Below are 27,564 nucleotides of genomic sequence, written 5' to 3' on the forward strand. Positions count from 1 at the left end.
TAAAGAGACTAACATTTATTTGAGATGGAAACTAAAAACCAAAGTTTATTTGTAAGCACATCAGAAAGCTTCTGCACTCATCTAAACAGAATAAAAGTAAGGCTCTGGGTTTTCTACGTCTTTAGGGGGTCTGGATTCATAGCATGGGGTGAGGGGTGTCAGCTTACATTTTCCCCTGGGACGGCCACATGACCCTGGAAAAGAGGGAAAAGGAGGGGGAAATGATGTTAGGTTATGCTCTGAGCTCTTTCAATGAGAACCACATGCAGCAAAGAGAAAAAAAACACTCACACACACACCCAGAGGGAGGAGAGGAGAGGAGGAGGAGACAGTGTGTGTTTGTGAGAGCAGCCTGAGTGCCGCGTGGATCTCTCCTCAAAAGCTCAGCAGCACAGGAAAGAGCGGGAGTGTTTCTGAAACTGATTCACTGGATACAAAACTTGCCAGAATTCATCTCGGGGAAGAAAGAACAATGTCAAGTGCTATCATGAGACGAAGCTCCAGCAAGCAAGGTTTGCAGAATCTCCTGAGGTGAGGACTTTGTGTTTCAGACTTTCACATTGAATGCTTTGAGGTTTACAGCTGGGATCTCAGGTGTGCCCATCATAGGCACAATTGTTCTTGAGCAAGTGTTGATGTCAGTTTTGTGGGTGATGATGCAACATAGGTTGTTCCTTTAACAAATGAGCGAATAATGTTAATATTTTATGTGCTACATATGGGATTACAGCATATTTTTCAATGACATATTGTGTTCTTCAGGAACCTATAATCCTTTGTTACAGTATGGGAAGACAATATCCCTTTGTGTGGTGAATATACAGTTAAAAAGTCAGAAATTATTAATAAATATGGTCAAATCAAACTTTTATTTTCTAAAAATAAACTGCAATAATATTCAATAATTGATGATCACTATTTTTTGTGGTTGTATTTTAAATATTTATTTTATAACCTAGGTATTTTAACTAATAATCACATTATTATTATTATTGTTATTTTTATTACATATTTATGTTTATTTATTTTCCCAATTAATCAAATTGATCAATGTCTTTATTTTTTAATAATATCATAGTCTTGTTTAGTTTTTCAGCTTATTTTATAGGCATAAGTACTGCCTATATTAAACATATGTTTATTAATTAATATGTTTGAAAATACAGTTGAAGTCAGAATTATTAGCCTCCTGAATTATTCACCCCCCTGTTTAATGTTTTTCCCCAATGTCTGTTTATCATAGAGACGATTTTCATAACACATTTCTAAACATAATAGTTTTAATAACTCATTTCTAATAACTGATTTATTTTATCTTTGTCATGATGACAGTACGTAATATTTTACAATATTTTATAATACAGCTTAAAGTGACATTTAAAGGCTTAAATAGGTTAATTAGGTTTACTAGGCAGGTTAGGGTGATTAGGCAAGTTATTGGATAACGATGGTTTGTTCTGAAGACTATCAAAAAATATATAGCTTAAAGGGGCTAATAATTTTAACCCTAAAATGGTGTATAAAAAATTAAAAACTGCTTTTATTCTAGCCGAAATAAAACAAATAAGACTTTCTCCAGAAGAAATAAATATTATCAGACATACTGTGAAAATTCCCTTGCTCTGTTAAACATCATTTATGAAATAGAAAAAAAAAAATAATACTAATAATCAAAGGGGGTTAATAATTCTGACTTTAACTATATGTAAATATTTTAATACTGTTGAACATATCTATTTATCAATCTATCTGTTTATGTAATAACATTCTAATAACATTGTGTTTTTTTAAATAAATTGGCAAATAAACAAGTTAAGAACACTATAAAACACTTTTTTTAGAGGTCTTGTCTTGTTTTTAGTCCAAATATCCAAATATTCTAAAACCAACCTGCATTTTCTAGTTGTCTTGAAGTGTTTTTCTTTAAAACAAGCTAAATAATCTGAAAATGAGGTAAGAAAAATATTCTAATTTTAATTGCGAAAACAAGATTATTTAGCGTAGTCCATTGTGAGATTAATTTGCGTGTTTTAAAAAAAACACATTTAATTTTAGCATATCACTTCTGTAAACAGCTTGTCTAGAATATGCTTCATGATTTAAGACTTTACATAATTATTCCAAAAACAAGACACAAACACTGAATAAGAAAATCATTTTTGCAGTGAAGTAAATAGAACAAATACCGAAATACTTAAGCACGTTTATTACAGCGCACCAGTTTGTCATACCTTCACAGCCTGATGTCTCTATAGAGAAATGCGTGATGTGTAGTTTACTATGACTTTAATAAGCTGGAATGTTGTCAGGGCTCCAGATGAGGGTTTATTGTTTCTTCCAGAGGTGCTGCGGGTTTGTGGATGGATGAGAAGGGAGGAAGGGATGGTTGAGTCCACTGTAATTAAAGATGTGACCTGCTGACCTTCATTGGCATTGATATGAACGGTTATCTTCAAATCAACTGTAATTAAAACTGTTTACTGTAAACAGCCAGACTGCCATTTCACAATGTACCAATTCAAATATTATATTGCTACCTGTCTGTTTTTTCAACAAACATGTAGGTGTGCATTCGTTTTTGTTTTTCCTGAAACATTTTAACTCCTTATTTTGTAACACTCATTGTTGAAAGAGTTACAAAACCCATTTCAAATAACGTGTGATAAGTAACAGATAACTTTTGTCAATTAACTAGTAAAGTTTAACGCATTACTGAGTTTCTTTCGTAAGCAGATTGAATTTTTAAATAAATAATGTGGTGAATTATATCATCTACACTGTAAAATACTGTTACAGTATATATATATATATATATATATATATATATATATATATATATATATATATATATATATATATATATATATATATATATAGTTGAAGTCAAAATTATTAGCCCCCCTGTTTATTTTTTTCTCCAATTTCTTTTTATTGAAGAGAAAATTTTTTTCAGCACGTTTCTAAATATAATAATTTTAATAACTCATCTCTAATAACTGATTTATTTTATCTTTGCCATGATGACAGTAAATAATATTTGACTAGATATTTTTCAAGACACTTCAATACAGCTTCAAGTGACATTTAAAGGCTTAACTAGGTTAATTAGGTCAACTAGGCAGGTTAGGGTAAATAGGCAAGTTATTGTATAATGATGGTTTGTACTGCAGATTATTGAAAAAAAATAGCTTAAAGGGGCTAATAATTTCAACCCAGGCTCATTCTGAAAATGTAGTCCTGTGGACGTTTCTGGAGACCGCGAAATAAGTCCCGGAAGGTACGTATTTTTGCAGTTTTTGTTTTCGCGAATTCACGAGAGGCCGCTGTTTGCGCTTTGACATATCTCAAATTTCTCTCACGAGTGCCGTTCGCACCTGCTGTTCTTGTGTGAACCCACCAGAGGCTGCTGTCGAGTGACTCTCTATCTGACTGACTGAATGACAGAATGAATGACTGACTCGCCGGCTGACCAATCGATTGACCCAACCTCCTTCTTCCCTAAACCCAACCAATTTTATCAATTGACCCGCCCACCCACTTACTTCCCTAAACCCAACCAATGATTTACAAAAGCTGTCTAGAAAAAGAAAAGTACCACGTTTACCACGTTTTCGGATTTTACCACATTCTCACAATATTGTTCAAATAAATGTTTTTTGGATTCTGTTTTTGTCTTACTTGATTTCTGGAAACGCCCTTCCTTGGACTTGAACCCCATCGTCGTCATTGTGGTCAACTCCTCTCTTCATCTCAAGTCCGCCGACGTACAACGAGCTAACAGGACAAACTGCTTGCGGCAGGAAAGTCCTCCACACGGAGGTCAGCTGGTAAACGTGAAAAGAAACTGCGTCAATCCGCCCTGTAGCATTCGTTTAACAAATAAAATGTAGCCATACGTACGTCCGGCTACATAATTTACGATCTCCAGAAACATCCATAGGACTACATTTTCAGAATGTGCTTGTGTTGCAACGAATAATGTTGTCCTTGTTGTTTAAAAAACTGCTTTTATTCTAGCCAAAATAAAACAAATAAGACTTTCTCCAGAAAAATCAGACATACTGTGGAAATTTCCTTGCTCTGTTCAACATCATTTGGGAAATATTTTAAAAAGAAAAACTAATTCAAAGGGGGGCGAATAATTCTGACTTCAACTGTATGTAAATTGACAGTTTTAGATATTTTGTGATTCATGTTTTTTTTCTTTACTTATTTAGGCTTTTGAGTTGCGTTATGGGATCTTGATCTTTCATTCAACACTTTTTTTAATCTTGAAAAGTTAAAAAAAAGTAACTTTATGAACATTTTTAATAGTTTGAAGTGATGTATTGTCTGGGTTGGTGGTGTATACTACACTGCAAAAACATGGTAATTAGCTGCCAGTACAATGTAAAAGAAATCTGTAACTTTACAGTTTATTTCCAGCACCTGCGGGTGCCAGAAAAAAAAGTAAAATAATGGCCGTTAAATTACAGAAATGTACCCTAAAATAACAGATATGAAATTACATAAATTTCCTTCAATTTAAATTTCTGGTAAATTTCTGTAATTTAACATCCGTCATTTTACGGTAAAGTAAAATAGTATTTGGTTCTTAAAAGCAATGATTTAAGGTGAATCTGCTCTTCTTATTATTGTCTGACAGGATTTACTTCCCCTAAGCTTCTCACACTCAGCAAGGTGCTTTCTCCATTAACGGCTTACATTCTCCAAAAAACGATGTGTGGTTTTCTGAAACACGTTCCGGAAATGTCAGTTACAGCACTCTGCTTTGTATACACATGTCTCAATATTTTAGAAACCATTATAACCTTTACTGTTCACACATTATGTCAAACTGACAGTCGTTCCTCGTGAAGTCATTGCACCTAACTGTCTTAGAGATGTAGACATTCTAAAGATTTCTGGCTGTTGTTTTTAACTACCACAAAGCATTTTTCTCTTGTTGTGGGGAAAGCCATGACCCCCTAATCCATGGACTTTGCACGATCTGCTCTTCTATTTACGATAGTCTGATAAGGGCTGCTGGAATGCAGGGGTTTAGACATTTGACTGAAAGGGGGAATAAACTTTACCGGCTCTGTTTTTTGAAGGTTTCAGGCAGGAGTAGAATAAACACAGAGAGCACTGTGTTACGTTTAGTTAAGCATTAGGGTCTTACACAGGGGTGTGGGGTAAGATGTGCTACCGATGTTACCCTTTAGGCAATGAGAAATAAGAGAGATTTAAAATTAGAGTTAATTTGTGATGAGAAAACAACAACTACTAATAGACAATCACCTTACAACACAAATCCAGCTATTCTGTTGACCATTGTTAAGACGTTTTTTTCATGGTTCCATTATTACACATATTGTTCTTTATAATGCCATTCTCTCATTCATTTTTTATTTTCGGCTTAGTCCCTTGATTAATTAAGGGCTGCCACAGCAGAATGAACCGCCAACTTATCCAGCATATGTTTTTACGCAATGGATGCCCTTCCAGCCGCAACCCAACACTATGAAACACCAATATACTCACGAGAATGGGGAAACATGCAAACTCCACACAGAAATGCCCAGCCAGGGCTCGAACCAGCAACCTTCTTGCTGTGAGACGATCATGCTATTCAGATTTTCCAAAATAATTTAGCAAAATATATAAATCTTTTATAATAATACCCAAAGTAAATAGTTTTGCATTTAAGGGAAATGATCATGTAATTAAAAAAAACTATATAATAATTTATCACAAGTTGTTAGTAGGGTAGCACAGTGGCTCAGTGGTTCCCACAGAGGCCTTAAAGCCACGATGTCTCTCGTTCGAGTCCCAGCTGTGCCGGATGGCATTTCTGTGTGGAGTTTGCATGTTCCCCTCGTGTTGGCGTGGGTTTTTTCAGGGTGCTCCAGTTACCCACACAGTCCAAACACATGCACTACAGGTGAACTGAATAAACTAAATTGGCCATAGTGTATATGTGTGATTGTGAGAGTGTATGAGTGTTTCCCAGTACTGGGTTGTGGCTGGAAGGATATCCACTGCGTGAAACATATGCTGGAATAGTTGGTGGTTCATTCTGCTGTGATAAATAAGGGCCTAAGCAGGAGGAAAATAATTGATGAATGAGTAATTGTTAGTAGTTCAGCAGGTTATCTACATTTATGGAATATATTTTTAAACACTGGTTAATCTTTGATATTGAATATTGATATTTCACCAAGTTGTTAACATAAAGGGAAGAATTAAAAGACACGACTCTGTACTAACAAAGAAAAGTTTTCTATTGATTGATTTTTTTTGTACATACAACAATTCTGACATCTCCACTCAGTCCATGAAAATAAAAACGTGAAATGATGCATGCTACACATGTTGTATTTCACAAAAATTAGATTTTTTTGTTGTTGTTGTTTATACAGCAGTTTGAAATCTGCTTTCAAATGTGTATTTTTAGACTCTTAAATTTGTGAATGAATGGCCTAAATGCATTGAAATGCTAATTGTGTAGTAGTAGTTGTTGGGTTAAAGGAATAGCTCATACCAAAATAAAAGAATATGAAGTGTTTAGATGCAAAAACCTCTAAATGCCGTCTGAAATTTTGCTCTAAATTGTGCATTTTTATCAAGCTTCTGTGTGTATATGCAGTAACATCACTTTTATGGCAAAGAATAAGTCCTTTTCCTGGTCTTTAAAGTAAAACATCTTAACATAAATAAAGGGGGATGAAAATAATGTTCATTTTTGATAGAAAATTGCAGATGGCACTTACAGGTTTTTGCATCTGAACTCTTCATATACAGTTGAAACCTGAAGTTTACACACACTGTATAAAAAGGCACATGACCATTAAAAAAAAAAGTCAGATGTTAATATGACTTAACTTTTTCTCTTTTAGGTAAGTTAGGATGATCAAATTTGTTTCTGTTACGCTTAATAGCAGAATAATAAGAGAGAGATTTTCTTGAACTTTTCTTGAAAGTCAAGTTTACAAACAATAAGATTATTCTGCCTCTGGAAAAGCTCAGATGATGGTGTCAAGGTTTTGGAAGTTTCTGATTGGCTAATTGACTGCATTTGAGTTAATTGGAGGCACAACTGTAGAATAGTAATTAAGGAAAACCTCAAACACACTGCTTCCTTGTGTGACAACATAGGGAAATTAAGAAGCCAGAATCAACAACAAAACAAGATTACAATTTGCTAAATTACACTGGGAAAAAGACTCATTTTTGGAGACATGTCCTGTGCTCTGATTGAACTAAGATTGAACTGTTTGGCCATAATGACCAGTGTTACTGTACATTTGGAGAACAAAGGGGAAAGCTTACAAGCCTACGAACACAATCCCAACTGTGAAGTATGGGGGCGGCAGCATCATGTTGTGGGGCTGTTTTGCTGCAGGAGGGACTGGTCCACTTCACAGCATAAATGGTATCATGAAGAAAGAACATCATGTAGAAATACTGAAGCAACATCTCAAGACATCAGCCAGGAAATTTAAATTTGGCCACTAATGGGTCTTTCAAACAGACCATGACCCTAAGCATGCTGCCGAATTAGTTAAAATGTGCTTTAAGGACAACAGAGTGAATGTTTTGGAGTGGCCATCACAAAGCCCTGATCTCAATCCTATAAAAAATCTACAAATCTGAATTAGTTACACCAATTCTGTCAGGAGGAATGGGCCAACATTCCTTCAAACTATTCTGAGAAGCTTGTGGAAGAAAAACATTTGACCAAACTTATACAGTTTAAAAGCAAAGCTAAAATAATACCAAGGAAATGTATGTTAACTTTTGACTGTCTTAAAAATTAATAAACAATTCTAAAATAATTCTTAATAATTTCATTATTCTGTAATTTAGCAAATGTAAATCATTTAGGTAAGCCTAACGGACCTAAAACAGTAAACGATTAGTATCATTTACCCTCAGACATTTAAAAAAAAATGGTTATGTTTCTTTTTTAAAGTGTATGTAAACTGTTGATTTGAACTGTATACTGGCTATATTGTTGTGTGTTGAATTCAAAAGAAGAGATGCTAAAGAATATTGGAAATAGTCACTATTGACATCCATACTATAGGAAAAACAAATTTTGTATTCAACAGAAGAAAGAAACTCAAACATGTGACAAGACTGAGATAATGACATAATTTACATTTTTGGTGAACTAATGAATTGAATGTACTGTATATCCTAGTCATTTGACAAAACCTTACCCCACTGTCCAGGGTAAAAAAAAACATTAGTTTTCCCAAGGTGTTTTTAGGAATGTTGGTTTATCTGGAACGTATGCGCACAGCAATTTAAAAAGCATTTCCTTTTGAAGTGTGCTAAGAAATAAATACCATTTTCAAATGACATAATTACAGATGTCATAATTCATAACTGCGCACTTTCCACATCTCTGATTAGTGCTTTGAAATGACTTCAGTCATTTAGGGATCACTGGGGAAACATGTGTGAGGACCACACACTGACAGCAGGAAGATACTAACATGCCTGGGAAAATATCTCTTTAAATCTGTGCTGATGACATCATCTGACTCACAGTCAATAAAGCTCACAGCTGCCCATACACCCCTCAGTGCAAGATAGAAAATGAGAGGGGAGGAAATTACAGCATCTATCATTCAGATCCCAAACAGCAGGATTAGTTGTCCTGTAAACAAACAAAGCAGGGATTTGCTTCCTTGTAAATGAGAACAAAAGGGATCATTTAGATGGTTTCAATTAAGAACGAGTTGTTCTTTTGTTTAATAAAGAGGATCAGAAAACGGTAAAGTTGAGAACAATGTGGTACAGTACAGCAGGAACTTCTTGCTCTTGAGGTTTAAGCATGAGGTGGAAAAACTGAAGACATTTAAATGGACTTAGTCAGTTTGTCATTACAGCTGGCTTCAGCTAGTATTTTTCTTTATTGTTTTAAATACTGGAAGTTTAAATCACATACCATTTCTCTTGACATCTTTCCATGATTTAGAAAATTTGTTAAATAGGATTCATTTCAGTAAATTGTGCTGACTTGCTCCCAAGGCTGTTTATATTGAAGTTGATATGTTGGTGTTTCCTAACATCTAATTTTTACCAAGTGGGTCATTAGCCCAATGCTCAACCCCCAACCTGTAGGACCAGGATATACATACAAACACTACAGGCAATTTAGCTTACCCAATTCACCTACAGTGCATGTTCACCTACAGGGAAAACAAACTCCACACAGAAATTCCAACCGAACCAGCTGGGGCTTAAACCAGTGACCTTTTTGCTGTGGGGTGACAGCGCTACCCACTGCGCCACCGTGCCGCCCCAGAAAATTGTACACATACTTTATAATTTAGCAATCCATTTAAGGTTTCTTCAGTGTTCTCATTTGTGATGTAACGTGAAGTAAAGAGGAAAGAGACGCACTCAAAAAAAATATTTAGGCCTAACAAATAAGATTTATGTCTGAATTGCAAATATTCCATGCATTTGAATACGTCTAACATACTTGAACATAAAACACTTGATATTTGTTAGTTAAACATTTATGTGGTAGTATCAGTAAATCCAGTGTGTTTTAAATGCTTTTTATTCATTTATCTATTGTGCGGAGTATGGAGATGTCTAAATTTTGCCTCGCATATTGAGTAAACTGATGACTTATGGATTTTTATACAGCTAGATATATTTATACTACATTCATTTTTTAATTGATTAGATCTAAAAGTATTCGATTTAAACAGATTTAGATCGATTCTAAAGAATCTACATTTAAAAACAAGCTTACAAATTAAATAGAATCATATGATGATACATTTTTTTGTGATTCATTTTTTTTGAGTGTATCATGCTCAGTTTATAAAAGACACATCATGCACAATCCCATCTAACAGAGAACATTCAAACATTCATTCCTTAAAAGTGTAAATGTTAGCATGTAACATTATTAAAATAATTTTGAAACATTCTTGTAACGTTGATAAAACTTTTTGGAAAAAATTCAATTATATATATATATATATATATATATATATATATATATATATATATATATATATATATATATATATATATATATATATATATATATATATATATATATATATATATATTCACAAAACACAATTTTGTAAATATTAATATAAAAATATAAAATGAATTAAATGTTATAAAGATGTTTTGAATAATGTTTTTATAACCAAATCAAAACATCGTTTAAAAAAACTGGACATTTAAAAATAAATAAAATAAAATAAAATAAAATGAATAAATAAATAAATTATTAAGAACATAACTTAATGGGAACATTAATAACAAGGAACATTTTACAGCCTAAAAAAAGCCTAAAAAGGGCATAAATAAATATAAAATTTGATTGTGTCAACATGTAATTTAGGTCAATGTTTCAACAAGCCCAGCAGCCAATACAATCACTGTATTTCAGATTATATTTACATAAGCAACATAATTATACATTGGGATATTGTGTACATACAAACATTAGATGTCATGTTTACTTATGAAAGATAACATGTATAATTACTGACATAAACATATGCAAACATATGCCTTTCAAGAAAATCACCACCTCAAAAAGGTCAGACTTTATGAACTGCATGTCTAGGGTACAGTAAACAAACTAAAATAACGAAAAGCTGCCACTCTAACACAGGCAAACCATGTGTGTTGGCATGATTGTAATATACACAATGTTATATGCATTAATTTAGTTAATTTAATTACTTGCAAAGCAACTAATTATTAATTTATTTTCCTTCAGCTTAGTCGCCACAGTGTAATAAACTGTCAGCTATTCCAGCATATGGTTTAGACAGTGGATGCCCTTCAACCCAGTACTGAGAAAACACTCATGCACTCTCATTCCCATATACACTCACACACTACAGCCAATTTAGTTTATTCAATTTACCTATAACATATCTCTTTTATTACATTCACATCGCCACAAATAATCAACGCAACTAAAAAGTGAACAAATTCAAGTTGCTTTGTTGCTTGTGTAAACAGGCCTTAAAGATAAAGTTCACCTAAAATCAAAACACGGTCCATCATTTACTCACCCTCATGCTGTTTCAAACCTGTATTACAGTCTTTTTTTTTATATACAGCATGAAATAGTCCTTCATTCAATACACAAAACACTCAAAAATACAACAATAACACTACAGAATATGCATCTGTTATGTCCTGCAGAAGAATGAAACCCATACACCCATATTTACATATAGGGCCCGTTTCCACTGAAAAGTACAACACGGTACGGTATGGGTCACCTTTATCAAGCTTGCGTTTCCACTGCCAAAAGGGTACCCTTTTGGTGGGTGTGGTGTACGAGAGAAAGTTTCAGACGACGTCATTTTTATTGAGGAAATGCCTTCAGTAAAGTCGTATGGGTTGTTCACACTTCTCACAAAACAGAGGCTTAAAATAAAAATGCAGTGCTTTATTGGAAACATAGCATTAATTTGGTCAGTTAGAGTCTATGGGTCCTATATCAAACACCCGGCCAGCCTGATCTCACAAGGAAACCTTAGTATTTCACGTTGTGTCCGTTTAGTGGCTAATTCGTATGATTTTAAAAAGGGGGCATGGCACCCAACTACACCCCTAACCCCAACCATCATTAGGTGATGAGTAAATGGTACTAAATTGTACGAATTTGATCGTACAAATTCATACGAATTAGCCACTAAATTAAAAAGTTACGAATTGCCGAAATCACAAAACAGAGGCTTAATAAACATAAATACTTCATTACTAACTTTCTATGAACATGATCTGATTATAACAGATGAGCAATGATGCGAAATAGCCTACTGTTACATTTGGGAGTGTATAAAATAAATAATTAAATGCAACATATATGAACACGTTCAGACCCATATACAGTCTTCAAAATGTTACCAATTACAGAAAAAACTACACAAAGCATACATTTAGGCCTTATTTGGGTTTAAAAACACCACAAAATATAGCCCACAGTCAGAGCAAACTGACTTCAATCTTCAGCAGCACATAGCCTCTTGTTAGAGAGTAAATCTGTCATTCCGAGTTCGTAATAGTCCAAAAGGTGATGATAATAGTTAAACAGGGATATTTGTTCATGTTTTAGGTTGCAGAAGCATCATTTGCTGCTTTTTTCCCCGACTTCCTTAATTTTTCACTTCTGACAGGATTGGGTGTCAGAAGCGCTTTATTTATTAATTTTACTAATTAATATTTATTAATTATAGAAATATATATATAGATATATAGATAAAATATAGATGCGCGGCAAGCTCTCTGGAGAATGCGAAACCGCACACAACAACTGGACACTGCAGATTTTGTTCTTCTTGGCTTTGTGGCTGTTCGTCAAGACGACGAGGTTCGTTTGAGCTTGGGTCGACCCTGGCTTGTTATAGTATGCATATAGTATTACGGTGTAATGTCTCGGCTGTGTTTTTAAAAATGGCACTTCCTTTGTTTTCATTCGTCTGCTTCTGCGTGTGACGTATCTCTGTAAACCAATAGCATTCAGCTGCGCATCTAGCTCCATCTTATGGTACCCTTTGGGCCAGTTGGTACCCTTTGCAAAGGGTGACCAAAAAATGGTACAGTGTGGTTCACTTTTAGGTACCTTTTGAAAGTGGAAACGGCCACAAAAGCGTACCGAACCATACCGTACTGTACCACTCAGTGGAAACAGGCAAATAAATATCGAATGCTCGAAGACAATTCATCTTTTTTGATCAGTTTCACTTATAATAATTATAATAATTAAAGGCATAATTCACTCAAAAATGAAAATTCTTTCTTCCGTTGAACACAAAGTGAAGTTTATTTATAAACTAATTTCAAGATGATCACATGCTTTTGATTGAACACAGCTGGTCTTGAATTAGCCAATTCATGATTCACCAATCAGACGATTCCTAAGTCACTATAAATACCCTAAGTTCCATATAACAGCCATCTTCATTTTGAAGAATCCCCTCCTCCACCCCTACTCCTCCTCCTTTCCTAGTTAGAACTGTTGCCTCACAGCAAGAAAGTCACTGGTTCTAGTCATTACCAAGCTAGCCGAAGTTTCTGTGTGGAGTTACATGTTCTCCCCATGGTCACGTAGGTTTCCCCCAGGTCCCCCGGTTTCCTCCCACTGCCAAAAACATGCAACTTAAGTTATTGACTAATCCAAATTGGCACCATAGACATGCTCCTAGTAAGTAGTTATCTCTTAAGAGCATTACTATCTGTGTATTAGCTACTACAGCAGGGGAGTTTCGAGATCTACCTGAGCTCAAACTCCCCTCTTACCTTTCAAACGGGAAGGGCTCAAGGCTCTCTCCCGGGACAGCATGCCAATAAGCATAATCCATCATCAGCTAAGTGTGAACTCTTGAAACAAAATTTAAAAAACGGATAAATGCTGATGTCTAGCATAGATTGACTTCCACAGTATTTATTTTCTAATGTGGAAGTCAATGGATGACTATAACCAAAATTCTTCCAAATATCTTCATTTGTGTTTAAGAGAATAAAGAAAACCACACATAGGTTTAAATTTCACACAATGGAGAATAAATGATGAGGTCATTTTCGTTTTTGGGTGAATTGTCCCTTTTAGGTTAAGAGCTAGAAAGGGAAACACCGGCCAGAGGTCAACTTCCATGTGACCCATTTGTGACTGACCCACATAGGTCAGACTGTGCTCTGCAAGTCCAGACTTGGCTGAGGTAATTTAGGACAAGCAACAATAGCGAAAAAAACATTTCCCAATCCGTCAAACCCTCCAAATCCTTTCTGCCCCAGGGCACCAGTCTTTGGAAGTTTAGTCAACACATTGTCAGGGGAGGTGATACACGCTGAACATAAGCCAGACATTTTTTTTTCTCTCAGTCTCCCTCTTTATTATTTCCATTCAATTCAGAAATGGGTCTGAGAACCATTTTGTCAGTCTGCTTTTGAAAATGCGATCACCACTGAAAATCTGTTTTCACTTCTAAAATTCTTGGAAGACGGTATTTCCAGACATGAGAAGGGAAAAAACGAAAAGCAGGCTACACAATCAGAATGATAGTGGTAAATAAATCAGATCTTGAATGACATCATTGGCAGGACTGACATCATTCGAGTGGCTCCTGCCAAAAAAATGAAGTAATCCTGACTGAGTGATTAACAGCCTATAATAATCAGAGCCACGGGAACTGTGTGTGACACATTGGATTCTACCATGAGCTGTTCATGAAACTAGAGCTGGTCTGGTCTTTATACTGTATTTGGGTTATGAATACAAACCTGTTTGTTCATTAAAACCCTGGTGTTTCTGCATCTGGGGTCCGTTCTTCGTACTTCGCTTAAATGATCTAAGATGATTTGGCAGATCCTGGATCTTTTAATCTCGATAACTGATCTCTCGCTAATTTGGTTCTTTAAACAAGTTCGCGAATCAGATTAGAATGTCTGGATAAACTGATCTGAGATCGCTGCGTGTGTTGTGAAGGACAGATCTATCGATCCTTGAAATCATGATCAGCAATGCAACGATTGGCTGACGGCACAGCAGCGTAATGACATCATCTGATTAATATTCAATTATCCATGTGAGCAAAATTACATCAAATTAGCAGTAAACGGCTTGTTAAATATGACACGCAATAACCTTCCACATTTGTTGTGAGCGGCTTTCCACTTTCATGTGTCAAGAGTATTCATCATGTATTTCAATGCATATCAGTGTATTTAGTTTTAAATTTAGAAAAGATTTTCTTTATTATAGTAGCCGTTTTTAATCGGTGTAAAGAATGGTTGTTTACAAAAGCATTTTGATATTGGTAAAGGCGTCTGCAACTTTTGTGAAGCATCAAATCACTGCATATTAACTATCAAAACATGTTCATGATCGCATATGTATTATTGCTTTAAAAAAGAGTCACATATTGTGCATTTCTATTATACACAATTTGGACTAAAGCGATCTAAAAAGTTCATATCAATAAGTTTTCTCTTTGCACCAGATGGCAGTCTTTGTACTTTCATTTCGAGGGTGCAGATTGCATAAGTTTTATTAATATGTATAACTCTATTTATTTAATTAATAACTATAACTTTATATATATATAGTTAAAAATATTTACCATTTTCCCAAGTGTATATAACTACTACTGTAAGAAAATATCAGAATTCGGAACATACTTTCTGTATTATCTTTGCTTGAACTGAGCCGATCTAATCCTGTTTATATGATTTGAACCTGCTCCCGATCAGGTTTGACCTAGCAGAACTGTTGCTATGACAATAACTCTCGGATCAGTTTTGAAGAACGAAACGATCCTGGATCGTGTCAAATCGTCAATATCCAAATCCAGCTAACTGAGTAATCCACGTACGAAGAACGGACCCCTGGAGAACCGCAGATAGCTCCTGCCAAGATGTAATTCAAAACATGATGAGATGATATCGCTGTTCAATAACACTTTACAGTAAGGTTCCATTAGTTAAAGTTACTTACATGAACAAACAATGAACATTATATTTATTACAGTCTTTAGTCATTCTTGTCAACAGTGCATTAACTAATGTCATCACACAGTTGTCTATAATACCCAATTCTGATTGCTTAGCCACAACATTCACAGGAAACTTCAAATCAGCTTGACTGGCAATGAAAACGCTAACATGTATAAACTTACACCACATTCAAAAGTATCCGCTTGTCTGTCAAGTCATGTGAATAAATAATATTTGAATGGGAATTATTTGCATAATGTTTTGATTTATAACCTTTAACATTTTTAGTGCAGTGCTTTATTGGAAACATAGCATTAATTTGGTCAGTTAGAGTCTATGGGTCCTAAATCATACACCCGGCCAGCCTGATCTCACGAGGAAACCAAAGTATTTCACGTTGTGTCAGTTTAGTGGCTAATTCATATGATTTTAAAAAGGGGGCGTGGCACCCAACCACACCCCTAACCCCAACTATCAATAAGTGATGAGTAAATGGTACTAAATTGTACGAATTTGATCATACAAATTCATATGAATTAGCCACTAAATTAAAAATTTACGAATTGCCGTGAGATTGCGTTGACCCGGCGCAATAAGGCAAGGCAAGGCAAGGCAAGGCAAGGCAAGTTTATTTATATAGCACATTTCATACACAATAGCAAATCAAAGTGCTTTACATAAACAAGAATAAAAGAAACAAGTAAAATAAAAATAAAAACAAATAATAAAAATGCGTAAAACAAAAAAACAGGTAAAATGTGATATAAAAGAATGAAGAAGAAGAGAAAAACATGATAGTGCAATCTGTCGGACGCAGCACAGTGCTAATTCAGTAAAGGCACAGCTGAACAGATGTGTTTTCAGTCTTGATTTAAATGTGCCTAATGGCGCAATAAGGCGCAAGATGTTTTTTTAGACCAGCTGTAATTTTCACATTTTGCGCCACATTGTTTAAATAGCAAATCCATTTGTGGCGTTTTTTGGAGTGATTAATAGGACGTGTGTTTGGATATAACTCAGTTTTTGATTGCATTTTATTATTATTGTTCATTTTTTCATTTGCTGGAAATTAGAACTATAGTTCTAGTTTTGAAACAAATCTTTGCGCTTCGAAAGCGAAATTAAATATGTATGGATGTCTTAAATGAAGTGCGTACAACACCCTTTCCTTATCCACAAAAGTAAAGGAGTAAAGTGTAAAAGTAAAGTAAAGAGAAAGTAAAGAGGCCGAATGTGGAAGGCTCATTCTTTATCCTCGCACTGCAGATAATCTGTTTAACTGTTTTCTAGCTAGTGAAGCGTTCAGTTTTTTCATATACCAAGTTTGCCATGTAAATAGCAAATGCACCACGGCGCAAAGCAACTGACTCTTAAAAGGAAAGAGAGATAAGACTCTAAATGGTTTAATGCAGGTTATGCTCAAAACACGTACAACTCTGTTAGACCATGCACTACGGCAAAACAGAAATTTCCTCAAATTTAAATTTCTGGTAAATTTCTGTATTTTAATATATTTTTTACGGTATATTTCTGTAATTTAACAGACGCTATTTGACTTTTTTTTTCAGCACCCTAGCTGCCAGAAACAAACCGTAAAATTACTGTTTTTTTGTTGTTGTTGTTGTTTTTTTTTTTTTTTTTACAGTGCATTTACTTTATTCTTATCCCAGTTACTCAGTCACTAGCTTTCACGTGTTTTGGGAGAAGTTGATGAATTCAAAAGATGTTAATCCAGCAGCTGTAATCTCTCCAGTGCAGCACATACTATCACAGTGACATCCATCAGCTGTCATAGATAAAACTACTGTTATCATTATTAAAATGATTGAACTGCAAAATACATGTTCTTACACACATCTGAGAATTGGAATATCAGATATTTCACAATATAATCAATTTGAGCCGATAATATTGAACAAGGGGTTGAGCAATCTGTTTGCACACAGATATACCAGGACGTTTCAGATTGGTAGAATGTTACTGTCATTTTGACCCTCTCAACCCCACATACATTCAAATTTCCACAGGCATAGCCATGCCACTTTCTGACATCATTAGGCCTGGAAAACATCTCTTGGTCGTCCAAATGAGCTAATAATTGTGGTTTAAAAAAAGAGATTAAAAAATTTCTCAGATTAGAGAAGACTTTTTTTGTAGATCTTTTCTATTCCTAAACATTCACACACTACACCCTAACAATGAAAAAGTGACAAAGCTTAATAGGACCGCTTTAAGGCAATATTCATCTGTCAATATGGTTTTATGGCTAGTCGTAAAGCCATTGCAGCAGCCTGTGACCTCAGCTCTAATCTGGCCTGAAATTCTTGCGAGGGTCATTGGTGACCTGTGTTCACCCTTAATTCTTCACCCAAATAGTATTTACTCAACCTCATGTCCTTCCAGACATGTGATGCTCTTTCCTCCACATAACACAAAAGAAGATTTTTTGAAGATTTTCTTTGGAGATTAACAACACTGAGCCATTGATCTCCATTGTAAAGGGGTCAAAGGTGAAAAGGTGTTTACAAGCATTAAAACAAATTCTTAAACAGCTTAAATTTGATTTATTCTTATTTCTGACTACAGTGTTTCCTCTAGGATTTTTTTCCAGCTGTGGCGGCAGGCCTTTTTTTAACTTTTTTTACCCAGATCTACCAACTACCTGTGGTGTTATTTCAATGACAAATGTTGTGAGCGCAGTATTACAAGTCGATCGCATTTATGTAATGGCCTACGAGCATGCAATTCTCTTTGCTTGCGCACCGATTTCCTCTGTTCGTGCACAACACTTCTTGCACGCTCGCTGAAATATACGCTACTCAAGCGCAGATCTTCTTGTGCGCTCTCAAATAAATGTTGCTGAACTATGATTTAGTGTGTTTATGTAACAAGTATGTCTCCAACATTCATTAGATTTGCTAGGAATATTTATGAATGTCTCCATTAGACCTACAGAGCTGCATTAATGTGTCCTGAAGTAGAGTGAAACGGCTATACGTTGTGTTTGCTGGCCTCACGCATCATGCACCTGTCAGTCAGTCAGTCAGTCAGCACGTAACCTTAAAGGGTTAAACAAGTGACGCACAGCACTACTACGGTTACAGAAAAGTTTGCGCTGTTGTAATTCACTTACCTTTTAATAAGTTTTGGTGTGATTATCACCAGCTATTAAAAAAAAAACACGACTGAATGTTTTGAATAAAAAGCTGTAATGTAGCTATGGTGGGATCAATTTTGGCATGGCGCCCCACCATAGAAGAATGAATGTAGTGGAAACCATGTGACTACCTGATTAAATAATGACTTCTATAAAAATACCCATGAATTTCATCAGATGTATAGAACAAGAATCATTTGTTGACATTAAGGGCCCTATCATACAGTGCACCCAGCGCAAGATGTGAATAGTGCGATTTGTTGCTATTTTTAGACCAGCGCACATTTTGCGCCACGTTGTTTAAATAGTAAATCCATTTGCGCTACTTTGTGGACTCATGGGTGTACTGGTCTTTAAAAGAGGTGTTAAGGCGCATTGTTGGCACGTTGCTATTTTGAGGAACTGAAAAAGACTGCACCCTTGACCATTAAACTAAAATATCAGTTATGCGCCTATGTAGGTTTAAATGCTTACACATTGCTTAATACACACAGGATGTACAGCAATACCCAAATATCTTTACATATGGAAAATTAAAGGATGAAAATGTAAAAAAATATATATGATTTTTAACATAAATATAAAAACCCTTGCCTAAAAGGCTTTTTTCAGTTTATTCATGACAGTTTGCATTTGTGTAATGTTATTATTATCAGCAGTATTATTTATTATGTGCATATTTATATTTATTTATATTTGTTTTAATATTAACAAGTTTAGATTTGTCCACCTGACGTATGCATTACCTTATGGGGCATAAGAATAGGATGTGTGTTCAGATATAAATCAGTTTTTTGACCACACTTCATTGTTATTGTTCATTTATTCGTTTGTTGAAAATTAGAACTGAATTTAAAAATAGTTTTTAAGCAAATCTTAACAAATGAAATTAAATATGTATGTAGGCTAATGGATGTCTTCAGTGGAGTGCGTACAACACTGTTTGCTTATCCATTAAAGTAAAAGACTAAATTAATGCGTGAAAGTAAAGAGAAAGTAAAGAGGCCGAATTGAGGAGGCTTGTTCTTTACCCTCGCGCTGCAGAATGTCTGTTTAACTATCTTCTCGCTGTTGAAACCCTTAGTTACTTACAAAGTCCACCATGTAAATGCGCCATGACTTGGAGCAACTGACTCGTAAAGGGAATGTGAGACGAGACTCTGATTGGTTTAATGCAGGTTATGCTTAAAACACACCCATAACTCAAAAGGAGAGTGAGCACAACCCTTTTAGACCATGCGCCGCGGGGCAAACAGTATTTTCCATCTTTAAAAAGTGGATTCGGACATGCTCTGAATGCTTTGGTGCCATGCGCTTTAGACTTTGCACCTAGATCATTAAAATAGAGCCCTTAATGACTTATTTTATGGAACATGGTGCAACCCCAAAATAACAATTAATTATAATTTTAAGCCATAATACTTTGCTGCCTTGTTTCAAATCACTATTTTACTCATTTGTCAGTATAATAAATAATAAAATACATTTTAATCAACTTACACGATCATACACTGAATGTCAATTGATCATTATTTAATCCATGTTTATTCTTTTAAACAAAGGGTGTTTAAAATATAAACACTTTTTTTTAGGATTTAACATGCCTTATTTTGGCGAGGCAGTGGCGCAGTAGGTAGTGCTGTCGCCTCACAGCAAGAAGGTCACTGGGTCGCTGGTTTGAACCTCGGCTCAGTTGGCGTTTCTGTGTGGAGTTTGCATGTTCTCCCTGCCTTCGCATGGGTTTCCTGTGCTCCATTTTCCCGGTACAGGTGAATTGGGTAGGCTAAATTGTCCGTAGTGTATGAGTTTGTGTGGATGTTTCCCAGAGATGGGTTGTGGCTGGAATGGCATCCGCTGCATAAAAACTTGCTGGATAAGTTGGTGGTTCATTCCGCTGTGGTGACCCTGGATTGATAAAGGGACTAAGCCAACAAGAAATATGACTTATTTGTGTACAAATGTACTTTATTTGACATGAACACCAAAATACAGCTTAACATATCACATCTTTCACTTACTGACTGCAACCTGCCACTGGTATTGTTTTAAGACATCACATTTGTGTTTCACAGGTGAAAAAAAGGAGTAAAAATACTATAGAATACTTATTTTTGGAAGACAGTGACATTTCAATGCTATCTTGACCACTGAACTAGAAATCTGGTCACCATACTATGGCAACATTTGTCCTAAAATTACTAAATCAAATTTGAAGTGGTAACTGAAATCCTTTTTGTATGGCACCAGCATACACTAAAACAATTTGATAAATTGGATTTACTAATCTTTTAAAGTTAAGTGGGTGCAAATGCTTTATATGGGCTGAATTTAAATTATATAATTACAAATATAAATTATAAATATAATTATAATAATGCAAATATAAATTGTTTGCAACCACTTACATTTAAAAAAGTAAATCCAAATTTTTTTTCATTGTAGGATAAAGAGTGTGTTTGTGTGTTTACAGGCTAGATAAACACAGAATGTGCATTGTGTTCAGCCTCTATTGCTTGAGAACTTGTGGTGTCGAATGCCAGAGCAGATGTTACGCCGGCTCCAAATCTCAAGCAAGGGACTAAACAAACCGTTGCAAGAGATTTCTTTAAGAGCTCCATGCATCATAGTCAACTGCTCTCATCTGGGCTAAGGGTCATTCATCATTCCACATGGGTCAAGAAAGAAAAATGGTTGTCTTGTGGTGTAACACGGGTCTCATTTTATTCCTGCAGAGTAACGGCTCAGCGAAGTATCGAAGATGCTGAGGAGATTGAGAGAGAAAGGCGCCGTCGGGCCCGGGAGGCTTTCCGAAATCAGCACAGCCTGTCTGGATCTGCTGGATCCCCTCAGGAGAGCGCGAACCCACCTGAGGCCAGCCTGTAAGTGTGGACGTCATTCTGTTCGACACACTTCACCTGGTATTTGTTAGGCTTGTTTTGTAGCCTGGCAGATTTCCATTTGAAATACAGGCTTGCAGTATGTCTGGTTCTCATTGAAGTTTATTCTGCCCAAGAGCTGTCCAGTTAGGCAGATGGACATTGTCTGACTGACATGTAAAGCAACTGACTGGAGTTTGTTACAATTTTTGGGTCAAATAATGAACAACTGAGAGAAGATTCTTTCAAGACATTTTTAAACAGAACAAACTCATTTCTTTGGTTTTTGGCACGATGACAGTGCATGATGTTTTACTAGTTATTTTGCAAGGTACTACTATTAAGTTTAAAGTGCAATTTAAAGGGTTTAATTAGGTGAACCACGCAAATTAGGTTAATTAGTCAAGTCATTAGACAACAGTGGTTTGGTCTGCAGCCAATAGGGAATTTTTTTTTTTTTAAAGGAGCTAATAATATTAAACATAAAAGCATTGCATATATATATATTGTATCGAAAGCATACCGAACCGTGACACCACTGTCGTATAGAACCGAACCGTGATTTTTGTGAACCGTTACACCCCTACTATATATATATATATATACATAAATACTAGGGGTGTAACGGTTCACAAAAATCACGGTTCGGTTCTATACGACACAGTGGTGTCACGGTTCGGTATGCTTTCGATACAGCGCTAAAAAAGAAAAAAAGATTAAGATTATTATTCGTTTGCATGCATCCAAGCGTCTCCCGAAACTTCCGGGAGACTTGGGATATCTGGGATTATATTAACGTTACTAGCCATTTTGCGAGCTATTGTAGCGGGTACCTGACTGGAGTTGTGTTTGGAGGTAGGCGGGTGTGGTGATATGTGAACAGGTAATTGAGATTGGCTGTTTTGTGTGGGGGTCCAGGGTTGCTGGAGCAACGTGGGCGGAGCCAGCACGAGCAGGCTGACACAGGAGGCAGCAAGATTGCTTATGAGTGCATTCTTTAATAAAGTGATATTCTGAGTTCAAAAGCGATGGTCTACTGTTTAACATGACAGCAGGAAAGGCAGCATGTTGTCTGCCACGTCATTTGGGATGCCATGTTGAGCGTTGTTGCACTGAAAACATTACATTTTGTACATATTCTCTATTATCTTTTTAGATGTTAGTCTAAAACAAATCATTCGGTTCGTGATGCGTACTGAACCAAAAGTCTCATACCGAACGGTTCAATACGAATACCCGTATTGTTACACCCTTAATAAATATATATATCTGCTGGAGGGCTAATAACTTTAATAATAATAATTATTATTATTGTTATAATAATTTATGGGCCATGAAACCCCCTGTCTCAGCAGTGTGTTTTCACACCTCTAGTTTGAAAAAGTGAGAAAATTTGATGAGTACAGCTCTGTATAGGTGGGAGTGTCGGAGGAGGGAATCAAAGAGCGAAGGGTTTTGTCATGATCACCGGCAATCTAGAAGCTGCAGATCGCTTAAGGACTACAAATCAGCCATTTATGGACTACATATTCAGTCATGCCACACACACACACACACACACACACACACACACTTGTTCCAAGTCTCCACTGATTAGACTCCCACAGCTGATGCTGCTTCCGGACTGATTACTGCACTACATGAACAGCACAGAAACACTCACTGGTGCTGAGTCTTGTTTTCTGTTATGTGACATTACTATGCGTTTTCCTTTGTCTTGCTTTACTGTGTTTTTGATCCTTGCCTTGTTTATTTGTTTAATCCTGTTTGCTGCCTGTCTCTGACCATTTGCCTGCCTTTTGACTACGACTCTGGATTGCACTTATACATCTGTTTGCTCCTGTATTGACCACTGCTTGCCTGACCATTCTAATAGTCCTGCATGTGGATCCGCACCACTGTTGTCAGTGTCACATCCCTGGTTACAGGTTTGCATTAAAATGGGAGTTTTAGGTTCGAGCATGCGTTGATTTTCACAGAGGCAAAACAAACACAGATGCAGGGGAGAAAGACAGTAACTATGTTTACATGGACATCAGTAATCAAACTATTTGCCAACTTCTTAATTTGTCAATTTTAACCGCAGTTCAGCCCTTTCACTTTAATTCAGGAACCTTTCATTGGTGTGTCCCAGGACAAACGAGATATTGGATGCGAGGAACTGCTGGAAGAGTGTAGTTTTAATGGAATGTTTGATAGCGCATGGCGAATGGAAGAACAAAACCCTCCGCATATTTCGATAACTTAGATGCACTTGGTTAATAGCGTCAGAAAGCCATGCATGTATAGACTATCCTATCACAAAATGCGGCAAAAATTGTACACAACGGTAATTCTTTAAGGTGGATTTACATTGGATCTTTCAGTTCATAATATTGTAGTGATATTAACATACTGTAAACTTAGTAACTAAATCATTTTGACTTGGGTATCTCTTAAAAAACTGAAAGAGTAATGCTGACAACAGAAACTACCTTTGCCATTTTAATAAACACTGATCGCACACCTTCCAAATCTATAGAGACAGAACAATCAACACCAACTGGAGTCGCGTCTTTTTTAAAAGAAGACAAGCGGCAAATCCGAATTTCACCATTTCCGGATGCGAAAAGCTTTCAGATAAAAAAAATGTTCCGTACAAACATATTTCTGTCACGTGTTATAAGACCACTGTAGTCCACACGTGAGTCCAGCTGCGCTCTCATAGCAGGAAATTAAAAACAAAAGTTTCCTTCCAGCACATTTTACTATCTTCTTCCACTTGTTTTAATTACGGTTGGCAACAACATGGCGTCACATGCGCCAGAATAGTTGGCTGTACATTCTGCTGTGGCGACCATTGATAAATACGGCATACCTGTCAACCCTCCTGTTTTTCCCAGGATTCTCTCGTATTTTACAGTTCTATCCCGCTATGATCCCATAAAGGTATTTTTCCATATTTTTCCCGTATTTTCAGTCTTTCTCCAAAGGGTGGCACATACAACGCAAGTGGCCGCCCCTTGCTCTTAAATCTGAGTCTGTACTGTGCTTTCGCTTTGTTTAGGCAAGAAAACACTTTGAAATATACATAAAAACGGCACGATTCCTTTCCTTTTCATTACAAGTGTCGTCTCCCGTTCATATGCAATCCTCAAAACAGTCATATAGAGGCTCAAAGTCTGGGTTTTGGGTGCGTGTTTAAACAGACATATACACATAATTATTAATATTAATATCTAAAGATGTTGATTTTAGTGAGTTTTTTTTCAAACACGAGTAATTTCGTCCTAAATGAGCATAAACAGTTAGGAAAGCAGTCGAATGCTTTCATTTCAATGTTAGATGTGTGCATTTTTAAAGTGAGACCTGTTATTTAATGTAATCAAACGAAAAAAATCTAAATAAATAATTCATTTGTTGCTCTTTAATCAGAATGTGTAGGTTATACAGTGAAGAAACGGCTAATGAGATTTGATTCTATTTCATTATAATAGCTATTAATTTTAATAAGTTGAACTGTTTGCTAATTTATTTGCTGCTGATGTATACTATTTATTTTTTCTTTTGTAAATAATAATAATAACAATAATAATAATAATAATAATAATATATATTACTGACCATTTAACTGTTCATTTACAATGAAACAGCTCCAAGTGAGCATATTTAGTAATCTGGGGATTTTTTAAAGGGGGGTCAAGGGATTCTCTTATTATGGTGAGCATATACCTTATTTTCACATACCAATGTTGACAGGTATGAAATAAGGGACAAAGCTGAAGGAAAATGAATAAATAATAAAGGGACAATACAGCACCACTGATTTAAAAGTTGGGGTTTGGGAAAAGTTTAGATTAGTTTTCGTTTTCTGTCAACGAATCGCACACGTGCATAGGTACAGTGGCGTAACTGTTCTCTCATCATGACCTAATCTCTGAAGAATTTACAGCAGGCACGCTTTTGGAATAGCATTCATGTCACATACCACACAATACGTCTTTAATTTTTCTCTGAGAAACATTTTACATGTGTGAAGATAAACACAGCTGTTTGAGTCAACCTGTTTAACCAAAAATAGGCTGTCCAGAGCGCTTTGTAATTATCTTTGATCAGAGAAGATTTAGAGGCTCACTCTTGGCTTAGAGACGCATGAATCATTTTCCAGACTTTTTAGGTCAGTTTAACATGGAAAGAGGTTTTTCGGTAATGCCAGTGCAAGAGTTTTAAAACTCTTTTCCGCTGGATTATATTGACCGATTGTTGATGTTCAGTCGTTACACTGAAAATCTGCTTTAATAATCTTAAGGAATGTGCTTTGCATTCCTTTCCGGCAGCTCCTGGGCAGATGAAATAGATTTTAATTCAAGGCTTTGCAATGAATAGAAAATAAGGAGACGTGCCTGTGAAAACACTTGCTTTTATCTCTATTTTAGGCTACTCATTCAATGCAGGTGTGTGTGTTTAAACCTTCTGCGAACCCTTTGAATAATCTCTTACACAAATTTACCCTAGTAACCATACTATGAATGGGTCAGATACTGAACACTCTTATCTAATGTAAACAAAAATACATTAAAACAGCAATGCATACATACAATGGCATCATAGCAAACATATGTGTACATTTGGAAATGGGCTCACACTTTGTTTCAATGTACATTTCACGCTATAAACAAACTGTTAACTAAGGGTATTACCTCACTAAACTACTATTTAGTTGCTTATTAATATTCAATTCAATTCATCTTTATTTGTATAGCACTTTTGCAATGTAGATTGTGTCAAAGCAGCTTCACATTGATTATAGTGAATGGAAACAGTGTCAGTTCAGTTTTCAGAGTTTAGATAGTTTCAGTTCAGTTCAGTGTGGTTTAATATTCACTACTGAGAGTCCAAACACTGAAGAGCAATCCATCAATGTGCAGCTCTACAAGTCCCGAACTATGCAAGCCAGTGGCAACAGCGGCGAGGAAAAAACTTCGCCAATTGGCGAAAGTGGAGGATAAAAACCTAGAGAGAAACCAGGCTCTGTTGGGCACGACCATTTCTCCTTTGGCCAAACGTCTTATGCAGAGCTGCATTCTAGGTGCCGTAGGCTGTAGAACGCAGGACATCAGCGAAGACTCGGCTGTCGATGGAGTCTCACAGGAATCAGACGCATGCTCTCGACTCCTCCATGACCACCACAGCAGCTGCTCGGGATACTGTCTGGTCTGGGAATGTGGAAACCCTGGGATCATCTCTTCAGAGGTCTTAAATGGCATAGGTTGCACTGCATAAACTCTGGGGGTCCCAGGTTGAAGTAGAGAATAAAGAGAATAATTAGCGTAGCTGCTATTCATAGTGTATATAAACGAGATGCATGGAGCACATTCATGCATCATACCGCCATGTGATGCATTGGGTGCATGCTTTACAAAAAAGATAGATCTTTAATCTGTGTGTCTGAGCCTGGGACATTACTAGGAAGGCTATTCCAGAGTTTAGGAGCCATAAATGAGAAGGCTCAACCTCCTTTACTTGACTTTGCTATTAATATGAAGTAATGTAGTAGTTATGTTTTGGTTTTGGGCAGGATTAGAAATTTAGAGTTAGATCATACTTTATAAGTGCTAGAACAGTTAATATCTTAATAAGGTAAGACTAGTCTTTTTTGAAACTGAAAATATTGAAAAATTTATATTCAACACAAGGAATAAAAAAAATGCATGCATTCTCCCAAAGGTAATGTTGTTGATTTATAGACTAATTGAATTACTTTTGTTAAAATTAAAGTGCCCCTATTATGGGTTTTCGAAATGACCTTCTATGCAGTGTGTAACACAGCATTAAGTTAATGAAAAAATCCTGCTGAAGTTTAAATCTAAAAGTGCTTCATGTTTAACATTGATTCTTTAATGAAATAGTTGACTCAGAGTCGAATAAATTAATTGTGTTGGGTTCAAATATTTTGCCTGAATGAGTTAATGTTGGAACAGTACATCACCAAATATGTAGTACTGGATCCGGTAAAACGCGAACGAGCCTTTCCCTTCAGACAAGGTGATCACGAGACTGACACGAACATGA

At 35.8% G+C, this 27,564-nt stretch overlaps 1 protein-coding gene across 3 annotated transcripts in view; it reads left to right on the forward strand.

Annotated features, from left to right (window-relative positions):
* Positions 1–377: 377 nt before the first annotated feature.
* lsp1a (lymphocyte specific protein 1 a) overlaps positions 378–27,564 on the forward strand; it is a 63,138-nt gene continuing 35,951 nt past the window's right edge. For all 3 annotated transcript variants that reach the window (XR_015526701.1, XM_087312543.1, XM_087312542.1), the window contains exons 1-2: positions 378–531; positions 21,370–21,516. Coding sequence is in view for 2 of the 3 variants with exons in the window: in XM_087312543.1 (XP_087168669.1) it covers positions 473–531; positions 21,370–21,516 (206 nt within the window). In the remaining variant the exon portion in view is untranslated. The remainder of the gene's footprint in view (positions 532–21,369; positions 21,517–27,564) is intronic.

The sequence above is a fragment of the Danio rerio genome, chromosome 25, assembly GCF_052040795.2.
Source record: "Danio rerio strain M-AB ecotype USA chromosome 25, GRCz13ab, whole genome shotgun sequence".
NCBI classification, from domain to species: Eukaryota; Metazoa; Chordata; class Actinopteri; order Cypriniformes; family Danionidae; genus Danio; species Danio rerio.